At 41.4% G+C, this 26,746-nt stretch overlaps 2 protein-coding genes and 1 long non-coding RNA gene across 4 annotated transcripts in view; 1 reads left to right on the top strand and 2 right to left on the bottom strand.

The window, feature by feature from the left end:
- Nucleotides 1-16,683, bottom strand: part of LOC141912852 (uncharacterized) — a 45,907-nt gene extending 29,224 nt beyond the window's left edge. The window contains exon 1 of the mRNA XM_074804268.1: nt 16,467-16,683. The gene's annotated coding sequence lies outside the window, so the exon portion shown is untranslated. The remainder of the gene's footprint in view (nt 1-16,466) is intronic.
- Nucleotides 1-26,746, top strand: part of LOC141912853 (uncharacterized) — a 67,830-nt gene that overhangs the window by 29,336 nt on the left and 11,748 nt on the right. The gene's annotated exons all lie outside the window — the stretch shown is intronic.
- LOC141912546 (carboxypeptidase B-like) lies at nt 20,904-26,448 on the bottom strand. The gene is made up of 10 exons (XM_074803814.1): nt 26,302-26,448; nt 25,847-25,922; nt 24,392-24,525; nt 24,198-24,312; nt 23,194-23,295; nt 22,910-23,005; nt 22,382-22,489; nt 22,045-22,129; nt 21,658-21,954; nt 20,904-21,140 (listed from the first exon to the last, which is right to left on the bottom strand). The coding sequence occupies exons 1-10, from the start codon at nt 26,445-26,447 to the stop codon at nt 20,953-20,955; spliced, it is 1,347 nt and encodes a 448-aa protein (XP_074659915.1). The 5' UTR covers nt 26,448; the 3' UTR covers nt 20,904-20,952.

Genomic DNA, 26,746 nt, shown 5'->3' with positions numbered 1-26,746 from the left:
TCTTTCGGCAGGTGCAAAAATCGCGTTTACGTATATGGAGATAAGAATAATTTTTGCTTATAATATATATCGTGGTTTATGGATGGCATTTAGGCACTCGAGACAGGATGTTATTTCGTTAGAAACCAGTTACCAAGGAAGGCGAATCTCGGTTGCGAATGTCATGAATTCGAATGTTTTCAATCAACGCCGCATCATTTCGCGAACCGTATCGAAATCTCGGCTAAGCTTAGATTTTAAATTGCTCTCTCGCTCTCTATCTCTCTCCCTCTCGCGCTACGAGTCGAAAATTGAATTAGTTTCGTCTTCTGGTTTAACAAATATGTGCTCTGTGAATTAACGAGGTTTCCTGCAATTAATTCGACACAGACTTTACCGCGACGAAATGAGCAAACACCCATCAGCCCTTTACGTGTAAAACCGCTACAATCAGTATTAATACGTTACCGAATTTGCTTCGCGTTTTTTTCAAACTTTCAACGACTAATTGGCGATCTTTTACTACATCGTATACGTTTGAATTCGTGTAATTTACTTATTACACTTTCATTATCTCCACACGCCCCCGCACTCGCTATCGCTATGTACGCGTCGAGCTCAAGTTCAACGAGTCATCGAAGAGCTAAAATAACATGTATCCGCAGGGTTCGCGGTGACCCGAGAAGATGCAAATTAAGACAGCGATTTTTGATAATCAGCTACATAATCTCCATTGATGACCGGTTGTCGTCGGATTCCCGCGCGGTCGAATTAACGCCAATCAGCCCGCACCGTATTTTAGTCTTACCCGCAAGGCGTAACCCCGGAGCGAGGTCGAAGACAAGTTCATTTGAAGGGATCGAGTCGCGAGAAAGTCTTTTATTCATCAATGAGGATATTGACGGGTTTTCCAGCTTAACTATAGGTGTAGAAAGATTATCTTTCGGCGCTGATTGTCGGGATATTGTCGGCGCTCAACATCTGACTTGAAAGACACCTCGTCATATAAGTCATTCTCTTAGTTTTGAAAATGGCTCGTAGAATTCAGTCCAAACGTTACTAGTGTCTTCGTGTTGAAAATGGCTGATAAAGTTTGAGTCAGGACTGTCTTACTTTTACTTCTATTTTTAATTTGTAATTATGGGTTTTTACATGATAGATAGTCACTTGTCTCCACGTCCGATGGGGGACAAAATAGCCTATCTAATAAGAGAAATGTTGCGAGAATCGTGTCACTGTCGCGCGCTAAATAAACAGATTCGTTGGCGTAGCGCTGTCGTCGTGAACTTTTCTCTGTAGCGTCGGGTGATTAGATGCCGAATATCTGGAAGTCGCGATCGTAATTCGAACCTCGGTATTACATACAGTAATTACATCGGCGAGATTGACGAACGATGAAAAATACCGTGTCAAACCGCGGTTCATTGTTCGGCCAACCGTCGGTCGCGTTTGACGGGTGAATGATGACGGCTTTATTGGAAAATTATAACCGTCGTTGACCGCGATGTACGACAGCGGACTGGCGCGTTGGACTGTCCCGGAGGCAGGTTACACTGAAATCGTTTCATTTTATATTCGTCCAGAATCCAGTTAGAAGTTTTCTTTGAAGACTTTACCTGATTCCCTTTTCGATACCAAGAAATATACTTAAAACTCGAAACATTTTGAATATGGCTTTTTTCTTATGCTATACTCGGTCTATAATTACGTTGAAGATCAAATTCTTAATTCTATGAGCCAGTAGAGGATGCAAAAGAAGACGGTCTGATTAGCGAGCGGAGAAATATCGACGAAATTCGCTCGAGCAGCCGCTCCGAGAATAAACACGTATCTATTGCGATACCTCGTGGCGTAAATAGCCATCATTACAACATCTGAACATCATTTAATGAGTTGATCAATTATTCACAAACGTATACAAACAAATCGTGCTAGAAAACAGGTGATTGATAAACGAGATCATTTGCGCGAGAAGCAGCCTACTGGAACAAAATATATCAACACGTAAAGAAAGACTGGGGAGGTGCGTGCCCTTAGCGTGAGCGATAAGCGGGTGGCTCCGTTTTTAACTTGATTGGAACTTGGAGAAAACCGACTTCACTTGAAGTTGTTAAAGTTGGAACTGAACGGCGGTCTGGCGTGGTCCTCCCTTGGAAACAGTTGGACATTTTTTCGATCATTTGACATTGAGGCCTCGGAGCGATTTCTGTTAATATTATGTATAACAAAAGTCTAAATAAAGCGTTCCTGTCTTAAAAATATGTCGATCATTTCGACGCCACGTTCTAGAATTCCAGAAATCAGTATCATATTTGTCAATTCGCATCGTTTGTATTTGGGGCGAAGCGACGATAATTTGTAAGATAATCTCACAGACTCGTCGCCGAGCTTCGGGGCAAATATAAGATACAAAATCAACACTTGCCATAGGTGGTGGCTCGTTACATAACGTCGTTTCGGTTACTGTTCGTTTGATCTGCAATATCAGGCTATTTTGTTACCGAAAATAACCAGTTGACGAGAGATGAAAGGTTTACGGCGAATTAATTCGGCGCGTTGTTGTCGTCACAGATCTACCGCAACTGCGTCACAAACTCGTGTTATGAGTTGGAAATGTTTGTTTATTTCTTGTACCGCGCCGCTATATCCCCGACTCGAGAACTTTTATGACGAATATCCCGTGCCACCAGCTATCCCGCTAGATTGTGCAGATACCTATCGGACAACTCAAGTGACAAAATTCAGTCAAGTTTCAATGATTTTCTATCTAGATTTTCTATATTTATCTATAGCCAAATAACGTCAGTTTTTTTATCGACTTTGACTTGTAATTTAGGCCATCGAATCAAAATATCGTCACATGAAACATCATATAGATACAAAATGGATTTTTCTTCTCTATGTTTGGTGTAGTTTTTATTGATTATAAATTTCTCCATCCGAGAAAATTCATCAGAATGTAGGAAAAATCGAAGTGCCAAAATGGATTATCCACTAGTGACATCTGGCGGTTCATTGCCTACCCAACTAAGACCGGTTGCCCGTCTAATTCTGCGCCAACCTGCAGCCGCAGTCTAACGGAAGGTAGAAACCGGCAACCAGTCTATCAGGATAGGGCCGAAAACCAGTCATATGAAGACCGGCAACCAGTCTAAACACATGCGCAATCTTCTCGATTACCGCAGTAGGGTCGGAGCCTTCCTCTTTTTGTTTCTAGCTTATATGTTCCACTCGAGCCAACATTTCCTCGTTTTTAAGACCACGTAGATTATTCGCGCGATTATTGAATTATGTTCGGATCTATCGGTGCACATCAGTAGATCGTGATAGATTCGGTAGGTACTATATTGCCGGCTCGAATGATGAAAATATCGCTTCATGTATACCCATTACGACTGATTGTCTTCAGGCTACGGTATCAGACATTGATAATGCATCGGTTGTGCGCGAAAACTTCAATATTGACGTAGCCTGTACTAACCAGGGAAAATCTAAAATTCGTCGATTACGCTGCCTACGACCCTTTGACTTGATCTAAAAATGGATTGATGAAATCGAATATTTTTTCAGATACCCCCGGCACTGATTTCTATATCATACCATTTACTTAAACGAGAAGTAGCTGTACGCGATCATATATATTCTATACAAAGCGCGACGAGGGATAGATGCGGCTGAGTGGCTTAAAAAGGCTGTCAGCAAAATTCTCATCGAATCGATAAGGCGAAATAGTTTAATCATTAAAAGTCCTTGAGAAAGAAATGGATACACCGTTCGACGAATTCGAATGATGCTATAGCTCGTGAATCGTAGTTCGTAGAATTGTGCTCATTCTGAGCCGAGAAAACAATAATATAGCGATAGTTATCATAATGTTTTAGATTAAATTCGTGAAAGGTTCAGATGGAATTTTCTATACAAACTCGTTTATGTCATCGGATATTAATCTTCACATAAGCTCATCTCCATTTAGGCCCAACTGTTATTTGCATCGTCTCTTATATAGCTTATACCTCTTTTTCCATCTTAAAATTTTGATAACTATTTTTGAGATGATGTGCACTACGTCATCAATATATCGGAGCTAGACTGGTTGCCGGTCAATTCAATTCAACTTTTCGGTATATTGAAATCCAAAATTACTTTATTGATCCTTAATACGATATAATTTGTCGACAATATTAAGCAATATGAATGCGTCAAGGCGTCAATGAACCTTCAAGTTAGTTTTCAACTATTGTTGAAGCTTTCACCAAGCTGATTAGAGTTTCAATTTTTACATGTATATCGATGCTTTCGAGGCCGTGACCGGAATCAACTTTCACTTATTTATCCGCTGTCACGCAACTGGAGAGTATAACCTGTTCGGAGTATATCGGCCGTGTTTGGGGTCGGCTCTCCGCGGTGGTTACGGTTTATTTCGTGGTTTGAATATTTGATAGGTGTCGATGTAGATATATTTGAGGCAGGGGTGTGTAACTAATGCGTGTTTGTTGCTAATTGGACGGTCGGTGCGCGGGCTGTGCGGCGAACACCGTGTCGTCTGTGGCCCGAGAAAAAAACCGCGTTGGTTATAAATATCACCCATCGCTGTCGACGGCTAAAGCATATAGAAGATGGAATTCCGTGACTTGTGATCGTAATCCGTGACTGATTCCGAGTTTCCGCATGAGTCGTGTCGTTAATATAGGCGACAAGTCTGCATCGAAAAGTATCTTCACAATATCACACCTCACTCAATAATATGCCTATCAACGGACCCTAGGGGCTGAAATGCCTGCACACGTTTTTGGGAGTCAACTTTCAGTTTGATCGCTTAGAGATTCAGACATGTCCACAATATTGACACTTCATATAGAATTGCGGAATTTTTTCCGGAAATTTAAGTCCAGAATCTTCTAGAAACTTTAACGTTTACCAGCAGTTCAAAACGTGGTCTTAAATCTTTAGACTGGTCTTAAGTTGTTAGATTGACTTATAGATGCTCTCAGACCGCTCTTGAATCTGAGCCATATCTGTGCAACCGGCCCCAGGTTGTGAACCATACATGTGCCCTCATTATCGTACCGGGAGACTGTGGATTCTGCCAAGGAGCGCGTCGTGATATTTTGAGATGAAATCTGATGAAGAATATAACATAAAGTATTCAGATGATTGATTTCAATTTCACGGTTAACACTCGCAGACCAATCGCCGCGGACAACACTGAACGCAGTCATATTCTTCATTACTACTTGAAGTTCATGTCCCGAGGCTATTTTAGCTCTATACCCGATTTCGAAGACGAGATAGGACAGTTCAAATTGAAACCACCCCAATCTGTAGACGAATACATTCCAGTCAATTATAATGTAATAACTATAAAGCGAGGCCAAATTGGAATGCAATCTGCGGCCTGGTTAACTGCATCTCGACACGGAACGACAAACTGAAACGCTGAATTTAACGACTCCCTCGTGGAATACGCCTAGCCTCTAGCTACGATGGCGCATGTTCATTTGCGATTGTCGGTTTCTTCCCAATAGAAAAGCGCGAATATAGCGGAACCGCGCGCCTAATCAGCTCCAGCCTAAATATATTTCACTTAGCTGAACTTCTCGGAGAGATATTATCATCGAATTTGAAATTCGCAAAAGTCATTGAAGTCATCGTTAAACTAAGTAGGTTTTGGAGGAAATTGTTACCATGGTGAGTGCGAATTATACCTTAGCGCACAGAGAAGTTCTTGATATTATGTCTTAACCGTTTATAGAACGTCGCGCACCACAAGTCTTGTGTACGTTTACGAGAAACACGGTTTGGGAAAACAATATTTTCGAAAATCCTAGCATCTGGGCGGACCTTCGTCGATGAGCGGGGTCGTATTACCTTGCCGCACATTGACCGGGTCACAGGCGCGTTCTTCCGAATCTGGCGACTTCAAATCAAATAGACTTCGGAGAAACGTTAAAGAATTCATAGACAGCACGAGCGAGGTATTTATCAGACAATTAAACGTTGCTCGTTGTACGTGATAGAAAGCCGTCTGCTCTCGTGTGGCGCGTCATCATTATTTTATAGCTAAGATTATGGTTGAAAGCGACTGCGGCGGATGATGATACGTCGCGGTTATTGAATCGTTAGTAAGACACATTTTAAATTAATACCATCCGGTTTGCCGGTGGCGTGTCAGCATCCTCGGCGCTAGCGCAAAAGCGTTTAATTCGCTATCATTCACCGACTATTAACGACGGCGGTGGCGGCGTTTTAGAGATAGATTCTTCGACGAAGAAAATGTGAAAATGTTTCGCACTCCTCCCGATAATGCCGCATCGAAATAATATATTTTGGGTTACCATATTGTGTATGAAAAAAAAAACATAGAACGCTGAAAACGTTTCTTTTTACAATTTTGGCTTCGGGTTTTTATGTAGTATAAAAGACCTTAACCCAAAGTTTAAAAAATGAAACATTTTCAAACAATATCACCTCCCCTTTCACAATTTTCATTTAATAGGATTAGATCTTTTTTTAACCATGGGCAAGATACTGCCAGGGTCTTTCCGAATCTTCCAAAGGCAAATAATGAGAAGTGCATTCGAGCAGTGATGCCCCGTTTTTTTTTTATTTAAGGAAAAATGCCCTTCGCTAGAATTTTTGCAATTCGACAGAAAATGCCCGCTCGGGTATTTGTCGAAAATATTGTGTCCTGTTTGACGAAGTGTGTGGGGGTGCCCAAAATCGGATCTTCGCACTTAATTGCGGTTAAATTCATCATCATCATCAAAGTTCACAAGTTTTATCCGACTATTGTCTTCCTTACTTTTCTATTTCACTTTCAAAGTCTATATCATTCGATGATCGCGCGTAGGGCACGAGGCGGTTAATTAGTTTCCGAGTAATTAGCTAATCGTTTAATTGATGAAGCGACGGGTAAGCCGCGGTCAACTCCTATTCCGAACGCGCGTGTATGTAATTATAACTTACACGGTGAAACCTACGTCGTTTATCGTGAGCCTCGACCGAGGCACAATTAAAACGAAAAATCAAAATTTTTACGCTCGTTTTAACGATTCGTATAAGTTTATTACCAACCGCTCGTCTGCGACTAACCCGCGCTTTTGCCGGCAGCAATCGACGATTTAATTGTCTCACGAACAGTTAACGATGGAACGCCAGCAAAAACCGGCGTTTATTCTTGGAGTGATTGTTCAATGCTCCGAGATTATCATACACGGTAAACCCTGGAATCTGAAGCCGCGGTCGCGCGAGCGTTTTTGACCGGGGCCAAATTTGGATTAGGACCGAACTAACCGCTCACGCCGGTGCCAAATGGTACCGTGCCTGTTCGACACGGGCCAAATTCGACCCCACCAAAAACGTTGGACCAGGTCTATGCCAAAGCTTAGCACGGGTCAAATCATTGTCTGTGGATGCTAGCCGGATCTGCAAGTGTCTTATCATTTTGATAGCATTCTAGTAGTAACAAGAGACTGATTTACGCGTGAACGCGCTCTCTTATTAAGCACAGGGTTCAGTCCCGATCAGTTTGACCCGGCCAGAATCGTCTCGGTGATCATGGCTTAAAACGAATAAGCCATCTAAAACGAAATATTTGACGAGTGCTGATGGCGATCACTCTAATTCAGCGACATACATCAGACTAGTCGCTACGACACGACGGAACAGATGGTTTGTTCTTAGCCAGCGTGTTTACCGAGTGAAGTCGACGAGTAGTCGAGAGAGAAAGAGAGGGTAAGTAGCTTTCCGGATGTATAACTGCGTCGTCGTAATTAAGTCGTCAATCGGACACTTGTACACAGCACTTGAGCGTCTTTGCGAGCCATGTCTGTAAATTGACTCGCGACGGAGCCCTCCGCCTCTCTCCTCTCTCTCTCCCTCTTCTCGCTTGTGAACTCTTCCTTGAGTTCTATCCATCTATACTACTATACCAGTCAACGAGTTAGAAATATTTCGACGCGAGTCTAAAAAACCTTTCTGAATTATCGAAAACAATGTCGAAGCATACGATTTTATAAATGTGTTATATACATCTCTCTTGATTTGTGAACAGTTCGCTTTCATGAATTTTCATTCAGATACGACGAAGCAAATATAGGTGGATTTTGTTGTTTTAGTTACCGTCGCATCAATTTCAGTTAAACCGTTTTACTCGGTCCCAATATCGTGTGTGTATTCAACACGAAGTCTAAAGCGAACATTTTCGGTGTTCTTACTCGAACCGGCACGCTTATATAGAACTAACTATCGATATGCCCCAAAACGGCAATAATCTTAATCAGAAGCCGGTGGGTGTTTATTAGTGCAGTAATTATTGACGGATTGATCGGACTATATAGTGGCGGGTGGCGAGACTTAGCGTCAGTCAGTGCATCGCTGGTACCAAATGAACCGGTTATTCGACGAACAATACGCAGTCCTTTCCGCCATTTTTGTTTTAGTAAACGCCACTAAATAACGGCCGACGAACTTCGGTTATCGGACTTTTAGTCGACTTTTTGCGAACGAAGTTAGCCGGAACTATTGTCCGAAAATAGCGAACTACCCAACTGAGCATGCATCGTTCGGACCTAGTTTCAATGCGTTGAGGGCCCCGAAAGAGGTTTTGCGTGTGACGTCATTGTTTGTTTGCCCGCCAGTGTTTGAGACCCGCCATACATATGTGACAACAAGAGATTGAATCAGGGGATTCGCAAACTTTGAGCGACTGTCATGTAAATCACTAATTGTGTTTGCCAGCCAATAAGGCGGCGGTCACGTCGACAAAGCTTCTATAGATGTATTGCAGCGCGTGACGTCATAGTTTGGGGACTTTCCATACGTCATAACAAGAGATGATGATCAGGCGATTGACAAACTTCGAGGGTCTGTGACGTATATCAATAAGTTGTGTTTTCCTACCAATACGGCGTCGGTCACAGTGAAAAAACACTGCAAGACCTCTACCCGATCTCATGGTCAATCACGTGTTTCACTATTTTTTAACTATGGTTTCGTGCTAACTGAAAATTGGTTTCATTTTGTTAGCAAACGGTCGACTATAATATGCGATAAGTATCGTCCGTTGTGGCAACTGCTAGACCGGCCGTAAACTCTTTATTGATCAGAGTTTGTGGATAGCCCTCTGATTCAATGCGACGGTGCGCACATAGCACAGAAGACAATCAAAGGAATTGATATAAGTAATGATTCAATCACAATTATATCACGAAATCGAAATGACATTCATCTTATGCGTTTACGTATAGTATCTGTTACAGCGAGATTTGAATATGCTTGGCGATCGTTATACTAAATCGATTAGTCTTAAACTTACGAACTTACGGACGGAAAATCTATCGAAGATTCTACGAACTTCAAATCTATACGCGCACTTTATCATCTTACCAGAACAGTTGACCATTTGATCGGTGTCCGTGAATGACCAGTGTCCAGTTTGATACTTGGACGATGATTAATGGCTGATATTTCACACTAGGATACCCCTAACGATCAATCAACGCGACGTAACGATCTGATATTTCGCAATATAATACTATCTATGCGCAGTGGTTTTTTTAAACGATGCCGATATCTTTCATCCCGATATTCATTTTCATTAATGAGAGTAGTTATGATTTTTACACGCTTTCGCTATTCGGTTTCGGTACGTTTCAATCCCCTCCCCTGAATCGCGGTGTAAAAACTATACGGCGTAATAAAAAAACACACAATACGAAGACTCAATTCAGTGAGCCAAACTGCTATATATCCATTTCAATTTGGCTTGACTGGACTTCGGTGGCCTGGCTCAGTCAGTTTTGGTGTTACATACCTGGTACAGGGCTTAAGATGACCAGACTGACTGGCAGTCTATAATAGAAAAAAATATTCTTAATTACGTATTACGAAGAAGTCCAGAGTGGTCTAAACGCCTCTAATATCGGTCTTCAATTGTTACTCTCTTAACACCGAACAATGGAACTGAATTCAGGCTCCCATTTCATTAAAAAACTTTTAAAGATTAGAACGATGAGGTATCAGTAATTTTTGCTTCAAAACGAAAATCGTTTTTATGTAGGTAGTAGTCTGCGGAATCCAACATACGGTGCCGGTCAACATACGAAAAAAAGTTCACTACTCTGTCTTTCGCTTCTCTTCAAAGATTTCGCGTTGGCCGCCACAAAAATGTTTACAAGCACCACAATCAGTATTATTACGATTGAAGTGGAGACGTGGATGAGATAACCTTTCAGCGAAAATCATGTATTCTTTTTTTTGTTATCCATTATTCATTTTACGTCCCCGGAGTGGAAAATGATTCTCTAATATGCATCGCGACGTCAAGGACAACGGGTAACACTGTCGCGCAGTGAGCTGGGAAATGCTGATTTTTGAAGCAATTTCTGAACCCATTCTCCGAGCCTTCAACTCTAATGAAGACTTTGGATATTCGTACTGCATCCTTTGCCCATTCGTCCAGTCATCCAGTCACCCAGTCGGCCAGTCATCCAGACGCCCAGTCATCCAGTCGCCCAGTCATCCAGTCATCCAGTTGCCCAGTCGCCCAGTCGTCCAGTCGCCCAGTCGCCCAGTCGACCAGTCATCCAGTCACCCAGTCATCCAGACGCCCAGTCATCCAGTCACCCAGTCACCCAGTCATCCAGACGCCCAGTCATCCAGTCACCCATTCGCCCAATCACCCAGTTTCAGTCACCCAGTCGCCCAGTCACCCAGTTTCAGTCGCCCAGTCGTCCGGCCAGTCATCCAGTCGACCAGAATACCATGTCATTTTGTCTACAGTCGGTAAAGAAGAACCGAATCGCCACTAACGTATGGAATAAGTTCCTACACCCTTCCACTAATACACCGTATTCTCTGGGCCACCATTAGCATTGAAATCTGAATTTGTGTGGAGCAATTTCTGTATTATTTTTTCAATCGTCTCTTCGTTTGTTCGTTGTCACTCAATTCGACGATTGTCGACGCGTGTTGACGTTCGATGTATTTTTGTTTTCCGTCGACGGCCGCCTGCGCCCGCGAACTGTCACGTGCCGGTGTTTTTACGCCGGAAATGAAACGAGCGAAAACAGCTGAAAGTCGCTTCGTCGAATCGCAGAAACAAATTCGAATCTAAAATAAACATTATAGCAAATGCTATAAAATGCAGAATTAGTGTTTCAATCGCGGGTTCGTTCATTCGCTTACGCCAAAGCATCGGAGAATCTCTCAAGAAAGAAACGGAACCATTCGATTTTGGCCACACCCTGCTCTTCAACTTTAAATCAGAAAGTACTCGAAACCTCGCCTGGTTAGTTTTCGTTCTTCTCTCGAACCGATCAAAGCTATTATCACCGGCTGGATGAATTGAGATCTTGAACGCACCCGAAGAGGAGACGGAGTGCGCGCGCAGACCGCGGTTCATTCGGTTGTAATTAAACTACACAATTCCGACGCAATATTGAAAGTTACCGAGGATTGGTAACCGGCTGATTAGATCTGTTCGTATGGATGCCCGCGATACGCATGATTATTCCGACGATATTCGAAATGAATTAGCGTATATAGAGTTCAAGCCTGTTCGATAGACGGCTAGCGAATCGAGTCCCGCGCCCCGTTCTTAACGACGGGGGTGGCTTAGTAGCGCGTTAGTCGTTCTCTATAGCCGCCTAAGCTGTCTACTCGCGGAAAAATTCGAGATAATTGAGTCGATCAGCTCACGATCAATCACCAGTCGAAACCGCTTGCCGATCACCGTCATCGATCCTGGCTGAATCTCCGATTGAAAGAAGCGACGCTTTTTAAATGACAAAAATGTCTGGGTTTTTGTCAGACGGACTGACAGACGAACACCATCAGGGCCCGATTGCACAGTCGTGAATTAAGATGTTCAAAGTGGTCTGAATGTCTTCAGTTGTTTGATTGGCTGTAGAACTATAAGATCTTAAAACTAAGGCATAATTTAGCAACTGACCCTAGTCCTACGAGTTAACACATTGAAGATGAATTCATCTTAATTCCGGTAAAACCAAAACCATGACACCGAACTATATTGAACTGTTGTGTATCGAACTGGTGCCAGGCTCCAGATTCATGGTCAATATTACGATTAAGTTTCAATTGTTTTACCCATTGAAAGTATGAAATAGAAAATACGAATTTAAGTTTCCGTGAAATCGGATCCGGGTATAAAGCATTTTCAACTGAAATTTTTGGTTTAATTGCTATTTGAAACTTTTCAACAAAGTTTTCAAACTTCACCGTCCGTTCTAAACTTCACCAAAACCTTAGTCTCAGATGTTACCGCAGGTGGTTAAGGCGCACGGGGTCAGAACTGGGCGAATTTTTAGCATACACTTTGTCACGAGCCGGACCGTGGATATATAGTATCAGCAAACAGCGAGGGAGTTTCAGAGAACTATTAGCATCACGTTGATGGACGACGAGGCATTTCATCGAATCCACGACGAATCGAAACGAATTCCTTTGTTTTCCGAATTTCTATCGATCCAAGTTTGATGAGCGATGTTTACGCGCCTTTGTGGCGAACGCCATCAGATACGGATACCGATTGCGTAGATAACGATGATAATATTTGATTTAAGACCGATGAATAATAACTATAGATATTATCAATCTGAAAGATAATGCCGGCAATGTGTAGAATTCGACCTATTGTTATAAAACGTAATCTATTACCGCGTACAATCTATCATTAATCTGTTTCATTCGCACATAATTGCGAATAAAGACGTCTTCTCCGGATTGTCCTTTATTTCAGTCTTATCGGCGCTACTCGGCTACAAGCGGCGCAGTCGATCCCGATCTAATATTCTATTACGGAAAGGATCAATGGTGCTGTTTTGTTCTGGTGGTTGGTTCACCCCACGCGTCGAGTTCTCGGAACGGATCGGCTGATGAAAACAATGCCACTTGCGCATCGCGCCGCATCGTAAAACGCCCTACGCACACGACGCACGAAAACCTCGGAAACATGTTTCCAAGCGTTTCCCTGCGTCCCAGGTGCGCATTGCACGTTGATTCGACCGGCCAACAAAATGAACGCACCGCACTGTCGCAAAGCATGTTTATAGTTTAGATTTTTTATAAAAAGCCTTTGCCGGCAAAGATTTCATTGGTAATCACCAGCCATTTTCAATTTCTTCAAAAGTGTCAGAATGATTTTTTGTTATTCGAATATTGAAGAAAAAGGGTTGATTCTTTTCTCAGAGCAGAGTGGTATTCTTTATTCGAAATTGTGCGACAATCCAATTAGAAACGACGATTCAGAAAAAGAAAAATACCGTTTTGATAACCAGTTGTTTTTCTGGGTCTCAATTTTCGTCATTACTTTCCACAATATGCAACGCGTAACCACCCGTAACCGCATTATAGGTGTGTTGATCCACCGGATTCCGGATTCGTGCGCCTGGAATTAGAATCCGCGAAGTTATGTATAATTACCGCGCGCGAATGAGGTCGAGGTGACTGCTCGATCATGTTAATCAAGTTGATTGATCTTGAACCGGGGGAATTAGCGGCTGTGCGGTTAGAATCACCAGAATCAAATTGAATCTGAATCGAAATCATTTCCCAAGAATTTTTAAAAGAAGTCTTAACAGTATACAGCGCGTGAGAATGATAAAAACTAGAATGATTGATTGATTGAAATGTCTTAGCGGGTGTAGCCCAACGCGTCTGGCGTTGAGAAACTCGGAAACAAGGCCCACGAATATGTCTGATCTCGGAAACATTGTTTCCGAAAATCATGCTCATTCTCGTAAAGACACACGGCGCAGGTAAACGCTCGGAAACCCTGTTTCCGTGATTCCGTGCGTCGTGTTCGCTGGGCTTAATAAGAAGACAATATCTTTTACGTGTATAGCCACGAAAGCGCGCGATACTATAAGGACACTGAGGGTGTGACTGTTAATTCATAGGGTACTAATAAATTAGATTACGTATAGCAGGTTATACGGTGATATCCCGAGGATATGTAGGCGTACCGGAGAACGAATAATATGTTCGCGGATAGTATCAAATTTGTCTTGGAACATTAAGAGCGTCGTATATACATCGATACTGTTCATCGATATACAACAACCGTTTATAGGTTACCGATGAATTATGCCTATTCGGAAACAATTCATTGGCTCGATACTGAACGTATCGGCCTTTAGGTCATAGTGTTTTGATCCGTAAACAGCCTCCGAATATTTATTTTGTAAGTAAACTAAGATTAATCTAAGAATGCAGCGCAAATATTACAAAACTTGGTTCCATGGTAAGATTGTGCGTCTTATTGAAGAATTTCTTTTTACAAGAATTTCTTTTCATAAACGCCTTGGTGATTGATTTCAACTTCTAGTTTTCGTAATGTAGTTTTAGCGTGTAAAGTGCATCGGTCAGGTTTCGATAACTGCGCTGCATAAGAAAAGATAATATCTATTATCATTATTATTGTTATACTAAGAAAAAACCCATAATTTCGAGGAAAAACTCAAAGCGTGAAGACAAACTAAGAGAGAACATCTTGACTCAAATCTTTGAGCCGTCATCGAAACGGGTTGGAAATTGGTTTTGAATCGTCACTGCTCTATCAGTTTTTCTTAAGAATTGCGGGATTTTTCTTCAATTACGGAACCTCTTTGTGATCTAATCTACCGCGAGGCGCGGGAAAAAGGATCAGTAAAATCGGCGGAAATTCTCCGTCTTCGCGTTTATACGAATTAATGACGTGTCTCGATCGGATAAAAATGCCAGCGATATTTTTGTTCGGTTCGTTTCGAGACGTAACAAAAGCTGACGCGCGGCGTTACCGGGATCTATCATCGGAAAACATGCCGTTTCAATTGAAATCAGTTCATGTGTCTTACGACTTTATCTTTAAGACATCTCTTTGCGGGTTGTCGTCGATAGAGTGTGGGTTTTGTTTTTGAAACAAAATGTTGGAGCTATTTTGACGATATGACTAATAATGGATATATCCCTTGTCTAACCTTCATTTCCAATCGAACCGCAGCGCAAGTTTTCCGTGGGGACGAATCCCGTTCTGTCTAACGAACCTACATCGTATGGCCCGCGGGCGTCTGTTTATTTCAACTTAAGGTAGTTCTAGAATTCGATTATTTCTAATTCTAGCCAGTGCGGGTTGGCTGTCGGGGACGATTATCCCACTCGGTCAAACATTTTCTTTTTTGAAGAACTCGGCTCAGGAGCAATATTGCTCGCAGGACGTGTCTGTTTACTTGGGCCTAGTTCTAGATTTAGATAACGAAAACGCTATATATTCCGGAGCTAGCAAGTATCAAAATATAGTCGAATTGAATGGAATTTTTATTTCGATTGTAACAATAATTCGCGGATGTAAAATATATACAAAGAGGTCTGAAAAGAACGCCTAGCTGTGTACACAGTTTCCAAAAGCCGAAAATTGTTAACCCAAATTCTAACTACTTTAAGAGTTATTTCATATTGTAGTAGTATATTGTGATGCTCTAAATTCTAAAATAACCGTTGCTGACATCTTGTCGAAATTGAAATTGACGGCCCGATTACTAAGTCCTCATCTGATATATATCTTTGAGAATAACGCATTCGGACGTCGGACGATTGGTTTATGATGATATTCGGAGTGATATAACGAATCTGCTTCTGATGTCTTGTCGATGGTAACATTGACATCGAGTGCGGAAGATCGCCCGTTCACCCGGCGCTGATAACGCCTTTTACCCGTTAGAACATCGTAGAAATTCGATACAAAATCGAATCGTCGCAGTGATGAGATTAGCAAGAACTCTGAAACTATAAGCGTTCTACAGAAAAATATATAAAACGCGAGATTTTCTTGCGACAACCATTATCTGACACTACATTTTAGAAATCAACCCCGAAACAACGTAGAAAAACCGTCCAAACTTAGAGAAAAATAGTGGTCAAACTTAAAAGAGAATCATAGAAAAATCATAACCTTATGGTTGATTATATACTTATATATTGACTATATATTCAAAATCATTTATTGAAAAAGTCCAGTCCTCAATTCAGACCTGATCAATTACCATTGTATCTGTTAAGTAAGTCAACAAGGGTAGTTAGTACCTTTAGAATCTATGTCATTGAATTGTTCAGATTAATACGTTTTTTTTCACGTTGATAAAGATTTTTTGTATCTTTATTTGTTCTCTTCTAGTCTGTATACTTAATTCGTAATCGTTGCGATGAAATCATCGCTGCAAAAAACCCAAACTTCGATAAAATTCTGATTAATATTTGATAAACTATCGAGGCGTTTGATTCCGTGCGCGACACGGATTGGATTTTTTCTTAGCGAAATAGATACCAACTGTGTTTAACCTTAAATTTGTTCGGTTATTTTCAACGAAACACGCCTGATATTGTAACATCTAGCGAAAATGAATCTAAAAGATCGCTGTTAAACGTAAAAAAATCTGGAATCAACGCGTATGTAATGATGAAGTTCTGATTCCAACAGAAAAGGTGCCTACCTTAAAAGTGACGCGGCCCTTAACTCCGCTGTATTTTTCTATCGTTTTTGATTCGTACTTATATTGTTCCTCTTTCTATTATCGTCGTTGCCGGGGGTGTCACGTGCAGTCTGCTCTTTCTCTCTCTCTCTCTGCGGTATCACTGGGAACCACTTTCTTCCGAAACTCTATAAATAAGGACTCGCTCGCACACGCGCGTAGCCACCTAGCGGCGCGAGCGTGAACTCGATCGTGAAGCGCGCGATCGTCTGTCCCGCCGTCGTTGGCTGCTGTACCGTTGATTGGTCGCTAGGATCCGAACCGCAAAAATCCAATCGGCAATATCGTCAAACCAGCGAGTCATGCGACTAACAGCCGGCAGTATGCGTTCATTAAAGATTGCACCAACGCTACTGCGATCGTGATTGAAATGACAGTATTTATACTCTTAGCAAAAAGGGTCATTAAGGGTGCCCTGCCAGCCTCCAAAGAGTACTTGATTATCCTGCAAGAACCAACAGGGTTCTTCGAAGGCTATACGGGAACTTCGTATACCAAAGGGTGCTCCGCTGGAACCTTTAAGGGGCTCTCTCGGAGGCTTGCCGAAGTACCCTCATAAGTACTCATCCATTTCGGAGACAAGCCGAAGGACCCTTATACCCAATTTGTTTTTAGAGTGATAGTCTTCAGGAGTAGAAGTATTCAATCCACAATGATTAAAAAAAACAAAATGGTCGTTTCTATCGCTTCGGGAAGAATTACTTCCTTTGCCCATCGTCTGAGAATTCATTCGAGCAGGGCACAACATTCAAATAGATCCACAGAAGTATGTAATATTCCGCACACTGCCCGAAACGTTCAGTTTGTTCTTCTTGTGAGGGTTTACTTCTACGATACGATAAATCACTGAAAGTACGGTCGATGCCTTAGCTACGCATTTGAATTTCTGGGGAGCTGGTTCTTTCTCATTTTACAATGGTAATTAGGACATTCACCACAATGATTACTGTATCATTCAGTTAAGACTAATTAAGAAGATTCATGAGCCGAATATAGCGAATGAACTGCGCGATTAACTCGACTAAATCATGTTTATATAATCATAGTTTTAGTTTATTTTGGCATAATACATTCATACGTAATAACAAGTACGATACGAAAACAGTATGAAATATGATAACAATCAATGTGTAGCAATAGATTATGCACGGAATTAGGAAAAGTCAAAGTTGGCTTAAACAGAGCTTTCAGAGCTCAGTTTTGATGAAAGTCACTATAGAAACTAGAGACGGATATACGTATATACATCAATAGTTTTAGTCAAAATAGTTAATTAATCTCAATACGATTGAAACCTCGTGGTCCAGAATATGATATCATTGATAAAAAACACGACATGATATCTAATATTTTTAGCTTTTCTGCCCGAATCCGTGAATATCGACTGTAATTTTCTACGTCGCAGCGATCTGGTTTGTTTTTTTCTCCGCCGCTTATTCAACGAGAGCTAGCGGCTATAACGGTTATTTTAATACCGCAAATACGCGAGGTTCACTGCATAGGTAATAGGCTAAAAACAATTGATACATCGTTTCTCATTTCAGCTGAGCTTAAAAAATGTTGATCCAGCCGGCCGTATCACCCTGTACATCACTTGTTTTAAAATTATGATTTAGCTTATCATAAGAAATATGACCCGGCAGTTATAAAAATGAACTGTTTTTACAAACTTTATCGCAGTTACCCGGCCGATTAAGGCTTGTCGTCGAAACAAGGTATCATATTTTCTAGCCTCGCACGCAAAGAATTAGAATTTTTCCATGTATATACTTAGACAGTACGCTAGTGCACTAATCTCCCCTCCCTAAATAAAGCTTTCGGGCACGACTTATACAATTTCCCGCACGGAATAGCCCAAATGATTAACCCTTAACACTTTCCACCGATAACATTTTTAAATGCAGTTTACAAAATGACCAAGCCGATTATGAGAAACCTCCGTATCATTTTTCAGCCTTAGGTATTTCATCTAACTACACCCGCAGCGGTCGAGGGGGTAGGATCCTCTAACGCTGTTTGTATAACGCGTAAAAAACGGCAGGGCGTTCACTGATACGATTAGAACGCTACCGCGACGTTCCGCCGTGATTCACGCCCTCGCGGCCACCGCTGCGCACCTCTCGTGCCGGCCGTAAACGTTATACACGTTCACGCCGATATCAGTTTTCTGCGTTGTTTGATAATTGTTACGTATTGACGTCGTTTACGTCGTTCTATGAATACTAATAAGCGAATATATTCGGTTTGATTATGAAAACTGTGAGTAACTTGAGGGGATTCGGTAGTTCCGAGTTTGTTTTTTTTTTCAGATTGTCAGTTGTCTCGCTGTATCGAGGGACAATACGTAGCCTAATATGTTTACCGCGCGCTCCACCTCGAGAAATCAATTTCTTCATCTTTCGACAATCGATTACACCGTATAATATACGTCTCCGGTAATGCTTTTACCGAATACCACGAACTCTCGGTCTATCTGAGAAATGATTCCATAAAAGCCTCATTAAAGAGGAAATATTTAAGTTGCCTCCTGAACATCCCCAAAGATGTTATAGACCGTACGATGGTCTCACCTGACGATGGTCTATCTCTTGAGAGAGTCCGAAACGATGTGTGCCTTGACTTTTGGACCCAGTTCCACAGTTGTGAATTAGGAGTGAGTTGTGACTGTGGAACTAGCCCTTGATCAATAGAATTCATCTTTAATATTTCAGATTTTGTAGATAGCGGGTTTTTACTTTTGGAAATGTTGTTTCTCGAAACCGTGAATCTCTGTGCTTCTCGCAGACGAAACTGGAAAACGCTCAGAAAACATGCTTCTGTTTCGTCTGTTTCCGTGTTTCTACGCGCGGTTCGTGTACGCAGAGTTTAAAACCTTAAGACGTCCAATCTGAGGTCAGTGTTTCGTCGTGTCAGTGACATATTTTCGCCGCTGCCTATTTGACGGAGTCGTTCTAAAGGAGGAGGGCTCCCCCGAGACCCGTTCGATCGGACACAAAACTGTCGAAGTGTATGAAATCGACGTCGTAATAAATGTCCTAGGATGAAATGCGTTTCCCGCATCGACGTCATAGGCCCCGCGCTCGACGCTTTAAAAAGCTATTGATAAAACACAAACCGAATAAATAAAACCGATTTGACCCTGAAATCTATCGCATTATTAACACTCGCTAACGTAATTGCGAAGTTTCTTACGAGTGTTTTGCTGATTACCGGCCGTCGTTAGCGTCGGATCTCCGGGGGAATTCCTGCGGCTTATTTCGCCGGTCGGCCTCCAGTGGCAGCCCATTTCTGCGGTGGAAATCTAGTTTACAGCCGGTCGTTCGAACGTAAGCGCCGCTCCCCGGGGTGTCGGCTGCCGCTAGTTGGTCGCGTTCGGAGTCAGTCATCCGTCGGAATCGAATAAATCCGACTAAATACCAACCGAGCCGCGTTGCGCGGAAAGATTTATGACTTTCGATGTTTTCGTAGGCGCTTTTCAAGTATTCATGATTCGCCGTGTAGATTTACGTGATATAAACCAGGAGACTTTTATAACGGAAGTGACGTTGTAGTGTCGTAAGGCACGTCATTTCGGACCATTTCGGTCGAAGCCGCCCGCGGTGAAAGATCATTCGACATAAATACTGAAAATGCGTTGAAATTGATTTTGAACGAAAATCGTTGTGTATCTTTTTGGGGACATTTTTGTAATAATTGGTTCTCAGGCTTATGTCAGACCCTTATTCTCGTGCTGTCTGGCTGTCTTTGTGTCTGTGAGTCTGTCTTTCAGCTATTTGGCTTCGTTAAGAGTCGGTGTCGATCTTGAACAGGGTCGAAATTCTAAAAATTTTCTCGACAAAATTTCGCTATTGGCCCTATAGAATGCTTCGGTACGCTTTTGAATGGAAATCGCAACAGGTCCATTTTAGAAATAGTGGTTCAAGCTTATTGTGAAATTTGCTTACAACCCCTACAGGAACTTCAGGAATTATAGCCTCAAATAGACGGGCATTTTTTCGTGGACCCCTGTATATCAACAGCCCTATAGAATACCAGTAAACTTTTAACATAATTCAACAGTGGATCCGTTTGTGTAGATCTTCTCCAGTCCGGTTGGTGATTCAATTTGCGACCAAGACTTAGTCAACATCCGGACCACGTTCGACTTCTGACTCGACTCTGTAAACACCAGCTCCGAGAACAAACCATCTGTCCTCTTTCATGAATGGCGCTCCCGCGTCGCTCGTCGCTGAGCAAATACGTTATACGGCCGAGATTTCCAAATCATCAGTCGCATACGATAAAAACTGCCGGGTCTTTACCTAAATCGAATCAATACTCGCATTGAAGTGTCCCGGCAGTTTTTGTCAGAGAACAATCGGATAGTAAATTGCCGAGTATGAAACGCGCGAGACATCGTTCCGGTGAAATACCGTGATTTATTTTCTCCGCTCAAAATCAGATTTGTTTATCTACGCATAGCGGCGGCCATGGCTGTGATGCCGGCGAACATTTCCTCGCCTGCTGGTACAATCTCGGACGGAGGCACGATGAAGCCGTTGCGACTGCCCATGCTCGGTCTCATTTCCATGGCGAACGCATACTTGATGTTCGTTTTAGCTTTAACCCAGTCCATACTGCTGCCGGCCGCTTCATCTATATACAAAAAGACAAATAAACGTGTTGTAATGATTTTTAACGGTGAGCTTTTAAGTTACCCTAAAATGGGCGTCACTAAGCGATAAGAAGGGGGTCGGAAGGCGGAACTATATATGCCATACTTCGCGCCGTTTCTGCCGGGTTCTGAAGGCAAACGAACATTTCTGAATCCTTGAAATTGGTTCAATGTCCTGAAATAGTCTTAATTTTTGAAATTCGAAGCTTGGGAAGGGCGTTTTCTGGATCTTTAAGGTAAAAATGTTAACGAAGTTTCCAGAATGTGGAAAAACAAAATTCGGAACCTTTCCCAATGCCCCCTTTCCAGTTGAACAGTTCTGGTCCCAGTTCCACAGTCACCGAATAAGCTTTTCTCGGCGAATGCATCGGCACGAAAATGAGGTGACATAAGTTAGAGGGTACGGCTTTTCGGGTCTGCAATTACGCTTATTTTGTGCTTTTTTTTAATCATTTCGATGAATCTTAGTGTGAAAAGATCTCATCATAAAATACATACACAGTATATTCGCCGGGCTGCCGACTGTGTAACTCTTTCCGTTCGTGTTATAAATCGCCCGGGCACCAATTTTAGCCACTCTGGTCAACTCGTCGATATCGTCGGGTCTGGCCCAGCGACTGTAGGCGAACGGCGTGAACCACATTTGCGCATAGGCGTGCAAACTCATGTAGGCTACGAGCCGGTTTTTCTGAGAAAGCCCCATCAAGAGGACGGCTAAATTTCGGGCGCAAGGCTCCGAGAACGCCGATGTACCGTGGTAGGTGTCCTGACATGATTGGCTGCTCGTACCGGCACCTTCAACATACAAAAAAAACGATACCGGTTCGAGACGAATTTAAGATGGATTATATTACATAGTCCTGATACAATTTCTATAAGCCTTACCTCCGAAGTTGATGTCGAAGTTTCGATTCGGGTCGGCTCCGACGCAATACGACATCGGGCGCCTGTTTTTTCGCCACATTCGTTTCTTCAAGTAAACGATGTCAAATTCGCAAATTAGATAGTTCGTAGTATAACATTGAAAAACACTATGCACAAAATATGAAATCTATTTATCTATATCTGTATCAATATTGTTCATCTAAATCATTTCTTTTCTAGACGATGATCTTTAAAGGAGTCAGAAATGTCGTGTCTTATAATTCTTGATTTAGATTTTCGATAGATGAACTTAATTCTTAATTTTCTGAATTTATAGTGGATTTAGACAGTACTTTACATTTGTGTGCGTGTACTCATATCCGTCAGGATTCACCACAGGTACGAAATACCAATCGTACTTGGCCAACAGGTCGGTCGTCTTGCCAGTTTTAAGCCCGTCGACTAACTGAAATTAGAAGGATTTTTTCGCAAGGATTTTTCAATAGCGCTGAGAATGAATATCACTGATTACAAAAAGGGTGGCTTTTCATATGCCTTTTAGAAATATCATGACGCTTATTTTACCTATAAAGACTCCCCTCAAGTCGGATCTTTTGCGACCGTGAAAATGTGTCCGACTTGGGAGTAATATCTTGGTTGCATGACATGTATTTCGAAAATACTGTCAGAAAAATATTTCAAAAATATCTTTGAATTGAAACGTCTCGGGCGGAATTAACAGTACAAGGTATTTTACACGAGCTTTAGAATATAGAATTCTAAATTCTACACGAAAAGATGATGTTAACTGAATTAAACAGAATTGTTGAAGATTATGTTACTGCTGGTGTTGATGTTGTTGGTTAGAGTTTGTGTGAAAATGTACCTCGTTTATAAGATAAAGCGCAGTTGACACGGCTAACCACTCGCGCGCGTGTATTCCGGCGTCGATGAATATTCCAGGCTTCGTACCGTCACCGATCTACAAAATAAAACTAGATTACAACTCAGAATCCTTATTGCCTATTGCGCAGATTTATAAATTTGGCACGGGCCTGGTCCGACGTTTTTGTCGACGGCACGCACCCATTTTGCAGCGGTCTGAATGGTTGGCCCCAGATTAGGCCCGGGTCAAGACACTTTTGTGATCGCGGCTAAAAACAATCTTACCCTCATAGCCAGCGTGTGTCGGCCCTCGTGCGACTGACCGATGCTCCAAACCTTGATCAAAGATGGATTTTCGGCTGCTAACTGTTTCATCCACGCGTCTATCTACAACAAAATGACCGTTATAACTATAGAGTTTGACCGGGAAATGATCGTGATTCGTTCAGACGGAACGAAGATGACAAAATATTATCTTGATACGAAATTGGTTTCCATTTCACTTTCTAGATTAATTTTGTAATTTGTTCGGTAGAAAAATCTTTTAAACTTTTAAGATATTCATACAATAATCGCGGTACTGCTAATGGCTAATAGAACAGGGTCGTCCCCAGCTAATCTTTATTACTCTGAATGAAAATGGAATTCTCCTATCGAAATAAGTCTATGCTTTTATGTGCTATACTTATTTACCGTCAATGCCATGGAAATATTTTGGCAATAGACCTTATTCATCGACGTCACGAATATTGTTCACACGCGTCATTTTGGCCAGTTAAAACGGCCGCCAACCGTTACTTTTTAATTCAAATATCTTGCCGCTTTTGACGGACTTCACGACGCCCTGTGACGACACGCGAATAAGGTTATGCGGATTACGATTACGATTACGATTACGATTTATTTACACTCCAACCATTTCCATGGTATATGGAGGAAAACTATTACACATGTATATACAAATATTTACAAAACAACACTAAAGTGATTAAAATTTAGAGAATGAAAACGTAACGAAATATATATATACATCAACTATTTACAATACTATATATACTATTATATACATCAACTATTTACAATACTATATATACTTTTGGAGGGATCTATATACATCTAAGCCGGTCTTAATGAATTTAGCTAAGTTGACCGTTGGGTTTTTCAGAATATCAAGGGTATTAAAGGTATTCAAATTCAAAAAGTTTTTGCGTTGTTCGTTAAGTAAGGTACAGTCAAACAGAAAATGGATGGATCCCACACGTACGCCCCCTACCGGGAAAACGCCGTACCTCGACTAATCGGAGGAAATATTTCTTCACTCGGGCCTGTTTACTGACGCCACTGCGGAAAGAGGATGCTTCAAAACGCGCCACCGAATTCGCTGCTATTGCTTCGAAGATCAGACTGCAAAATAAAACCGAATATTTCGATGATGTCATACAGTCGTTTCTAGGGAAAGTAGATAAACAAGTTTCGGACGTACAGTTGAACGTTTTCGACTGTGATTTTAGGTTCGAGTCCCAGCGACATCAGAGTCAGTTTCACCCGGTTTATGTGGCGCGGCGGCACGCAGATATCCGTAGTCGTGTGGATATTCGGTTCCTTCCAGAAATTCACCTTCGAGAAAGCGGATAAAAGAAATCATTCATTTCCTCCGGGTACTGCGCCCTTTCCTATGGCTTTTGCCAATATTCTCTGAATTTGGATTGAAAGCTAACGATTTTTCTATACGGTCCCCCGGAAGTACACTACGCAATCCGAGGCTGTAAACCGCCATCTTTGAGAAAATGTATAAAGCAAACCATCTATATCTGTAGCAGTAGTTGCAAGGGCCAAATTCGGTTTTCGTATCGACTAGTGGTCGGAACTAATAACCAATGCGCTTGATTTTCAAACTATTTCCGGAATGTAGTTCCGACTAACGGAAGTTCGGTTTCGTTCAGTTCACTATAGTCGAATAACTCTGATAACCGAAGGTGGCCCGGCTGTCCTGATCGTCTTTTTGTTAGGTTTATGATACCACCGCTGCGTTTTTGTCATTTTTAACGCCATTTTTTTTTTTAGAAAAAAAAACTGATTACAGCAATTTTATCGCAAAAAGTCAATACGTCGACGTGGGAGGCAAAACGTATGTGGAGAGCGATATATCCTGTCGAGGTGACGTGATATGTGAATAATTACATATTGTAAGACGATTAGATTTTTAGTGTTACGTAAAAATACGCTTTTTACTAATACACAAATTTCAAATACGAAATCCTTTATATTCATAGCTTTTAGGAAAATTGTGTCGTGATTATAACCGTTCTTTTCCCTAATAATTCCTCTCATATCAAGACATCGTTTTGTAAAAAGGCGTTTGATATGTTACTTTATACACATGCAATGTGTACGTTGAAGTAATGTTTAACAAAGTATATATGAGGCCAAACGTTAGGCTAAACAAAAATGATACCTTGTTTCTCCGCAGCGACCGGGTCATTTTTATAAAATATGATAAAATTTGTAAACGGTTCATTTCTATAGCGGCCGGGTCTGTTATGGTAAAATTGATCACGATTTAAAAAAAAGTAATGTATAGGGTAGATAGGCGGCCGGCCGGGTCAACTTTTAAGCTCAGCAGAGTGGAGAAACAAGGTATCAATTTTTTTAGCCTTAAAGGTTTGAAGCTGAATTGAGAGCAGGAATTTAGATTCAATTTTTTTGGCTTTATAGTCAACGACTGGAGGTTTAGATAGATATGAATTACTTCAGGGATCGCTTTCTTGTTCGTTCTCGGTTCTCAGTCTATGTTAACGTATATACTACTGTTTAAAACTCGGCGCAGAAACAGTCGAAATTTAGAGGATCCCGACAACCACGACTTTTAGGTATCGCTCTCATTTCAATAAGATTAGTTTTCACCCGAAACCGATATTCACAAAAAAATACATCTTACATTTTCGAGCTTTTCCAATTCTCGTATGGCTTTAACTTGTTCGTCTGTTTTTGCTTGCACGGTTATCACCTTATAACTGTATTTGAAAATGAAACACTTTCAGCGATGGTTAAGATGATTTAGTTTCAGTGATGATGAAAATGATAATATCATCTTCACGGCTACTTTCAACGTTTGATAACGAATGACATGCCGACGCGAACTTCAGAAAATAGATTAAGCGAAACAGAGTTGTTGTATAGATACAATCTTTGTATAGATACGATCTTTTCAAAGCAGTCCTTCATTTAATATAATTACATTTTTAATGTATTCGGTTATCCATTAATTTTGCAAAAATCATACTTGAAAACAAATCGTATCATATCATATTGAAAATGTAAAATATGTATGAATATGTAGCAATTGAAGTAGAATTCTAACCCCAAAACCGGCTCCACGAGGGAAAGTCTCACCCATAGTAGTTGTTTATAGCTTCGGCAACAGTCACGACGACGAGTAACGCCAAAAGTAACGGAATCAGCGACTTCGACGCCATATTGTATGGATCTGCGAAAAATCGTTTCCTTCTTGCGGGTTTTATAACAAAAACTATCAACATGAACGTCGATATATTCAGTGATAAGTTACCATGGGATTCGGCGCATGTGACGCCTATAATATTATAATGTCTATTTCGACGTCTGAAAAACCTTAAATCTGTTAATATGTATACATATTGACAGTTATTCAAAAAAATAGTGATAAGATAATCAAATCTATAATCAAACGTTTATACATGTAATACGCATTTCACGAAATGCCATGAACGTTTCTTCCCGAGGTTTTAAAAGTCCTCTGGCAGTACCTTTCTAAACATGGGCTCGAAATCTTTAAGGTGTCCCATCATAGTCAGGGTGA

The sequence above is a fragment of the Tubulanus polymorphus genome, chromosome 11 (assembly GCF_964204645.1).
Source record: "Tubulanus polymorphus chromosome 11, tnTubPoly1.2, whole genome shotgun sequence".
NCBI classification, from domain to species: domain Eukaryota; kingdom Metazoa; phylum Nemertea; class Palaeonemertea; order Tubulaniformes; family Tubulanidae; genus Tubulanus; species Tubulanus polymorphus.
Note: the sequence above shows the minus strand (reverse complement) of the source record. Positions and strands in the feature narration are given on the sequence as shown.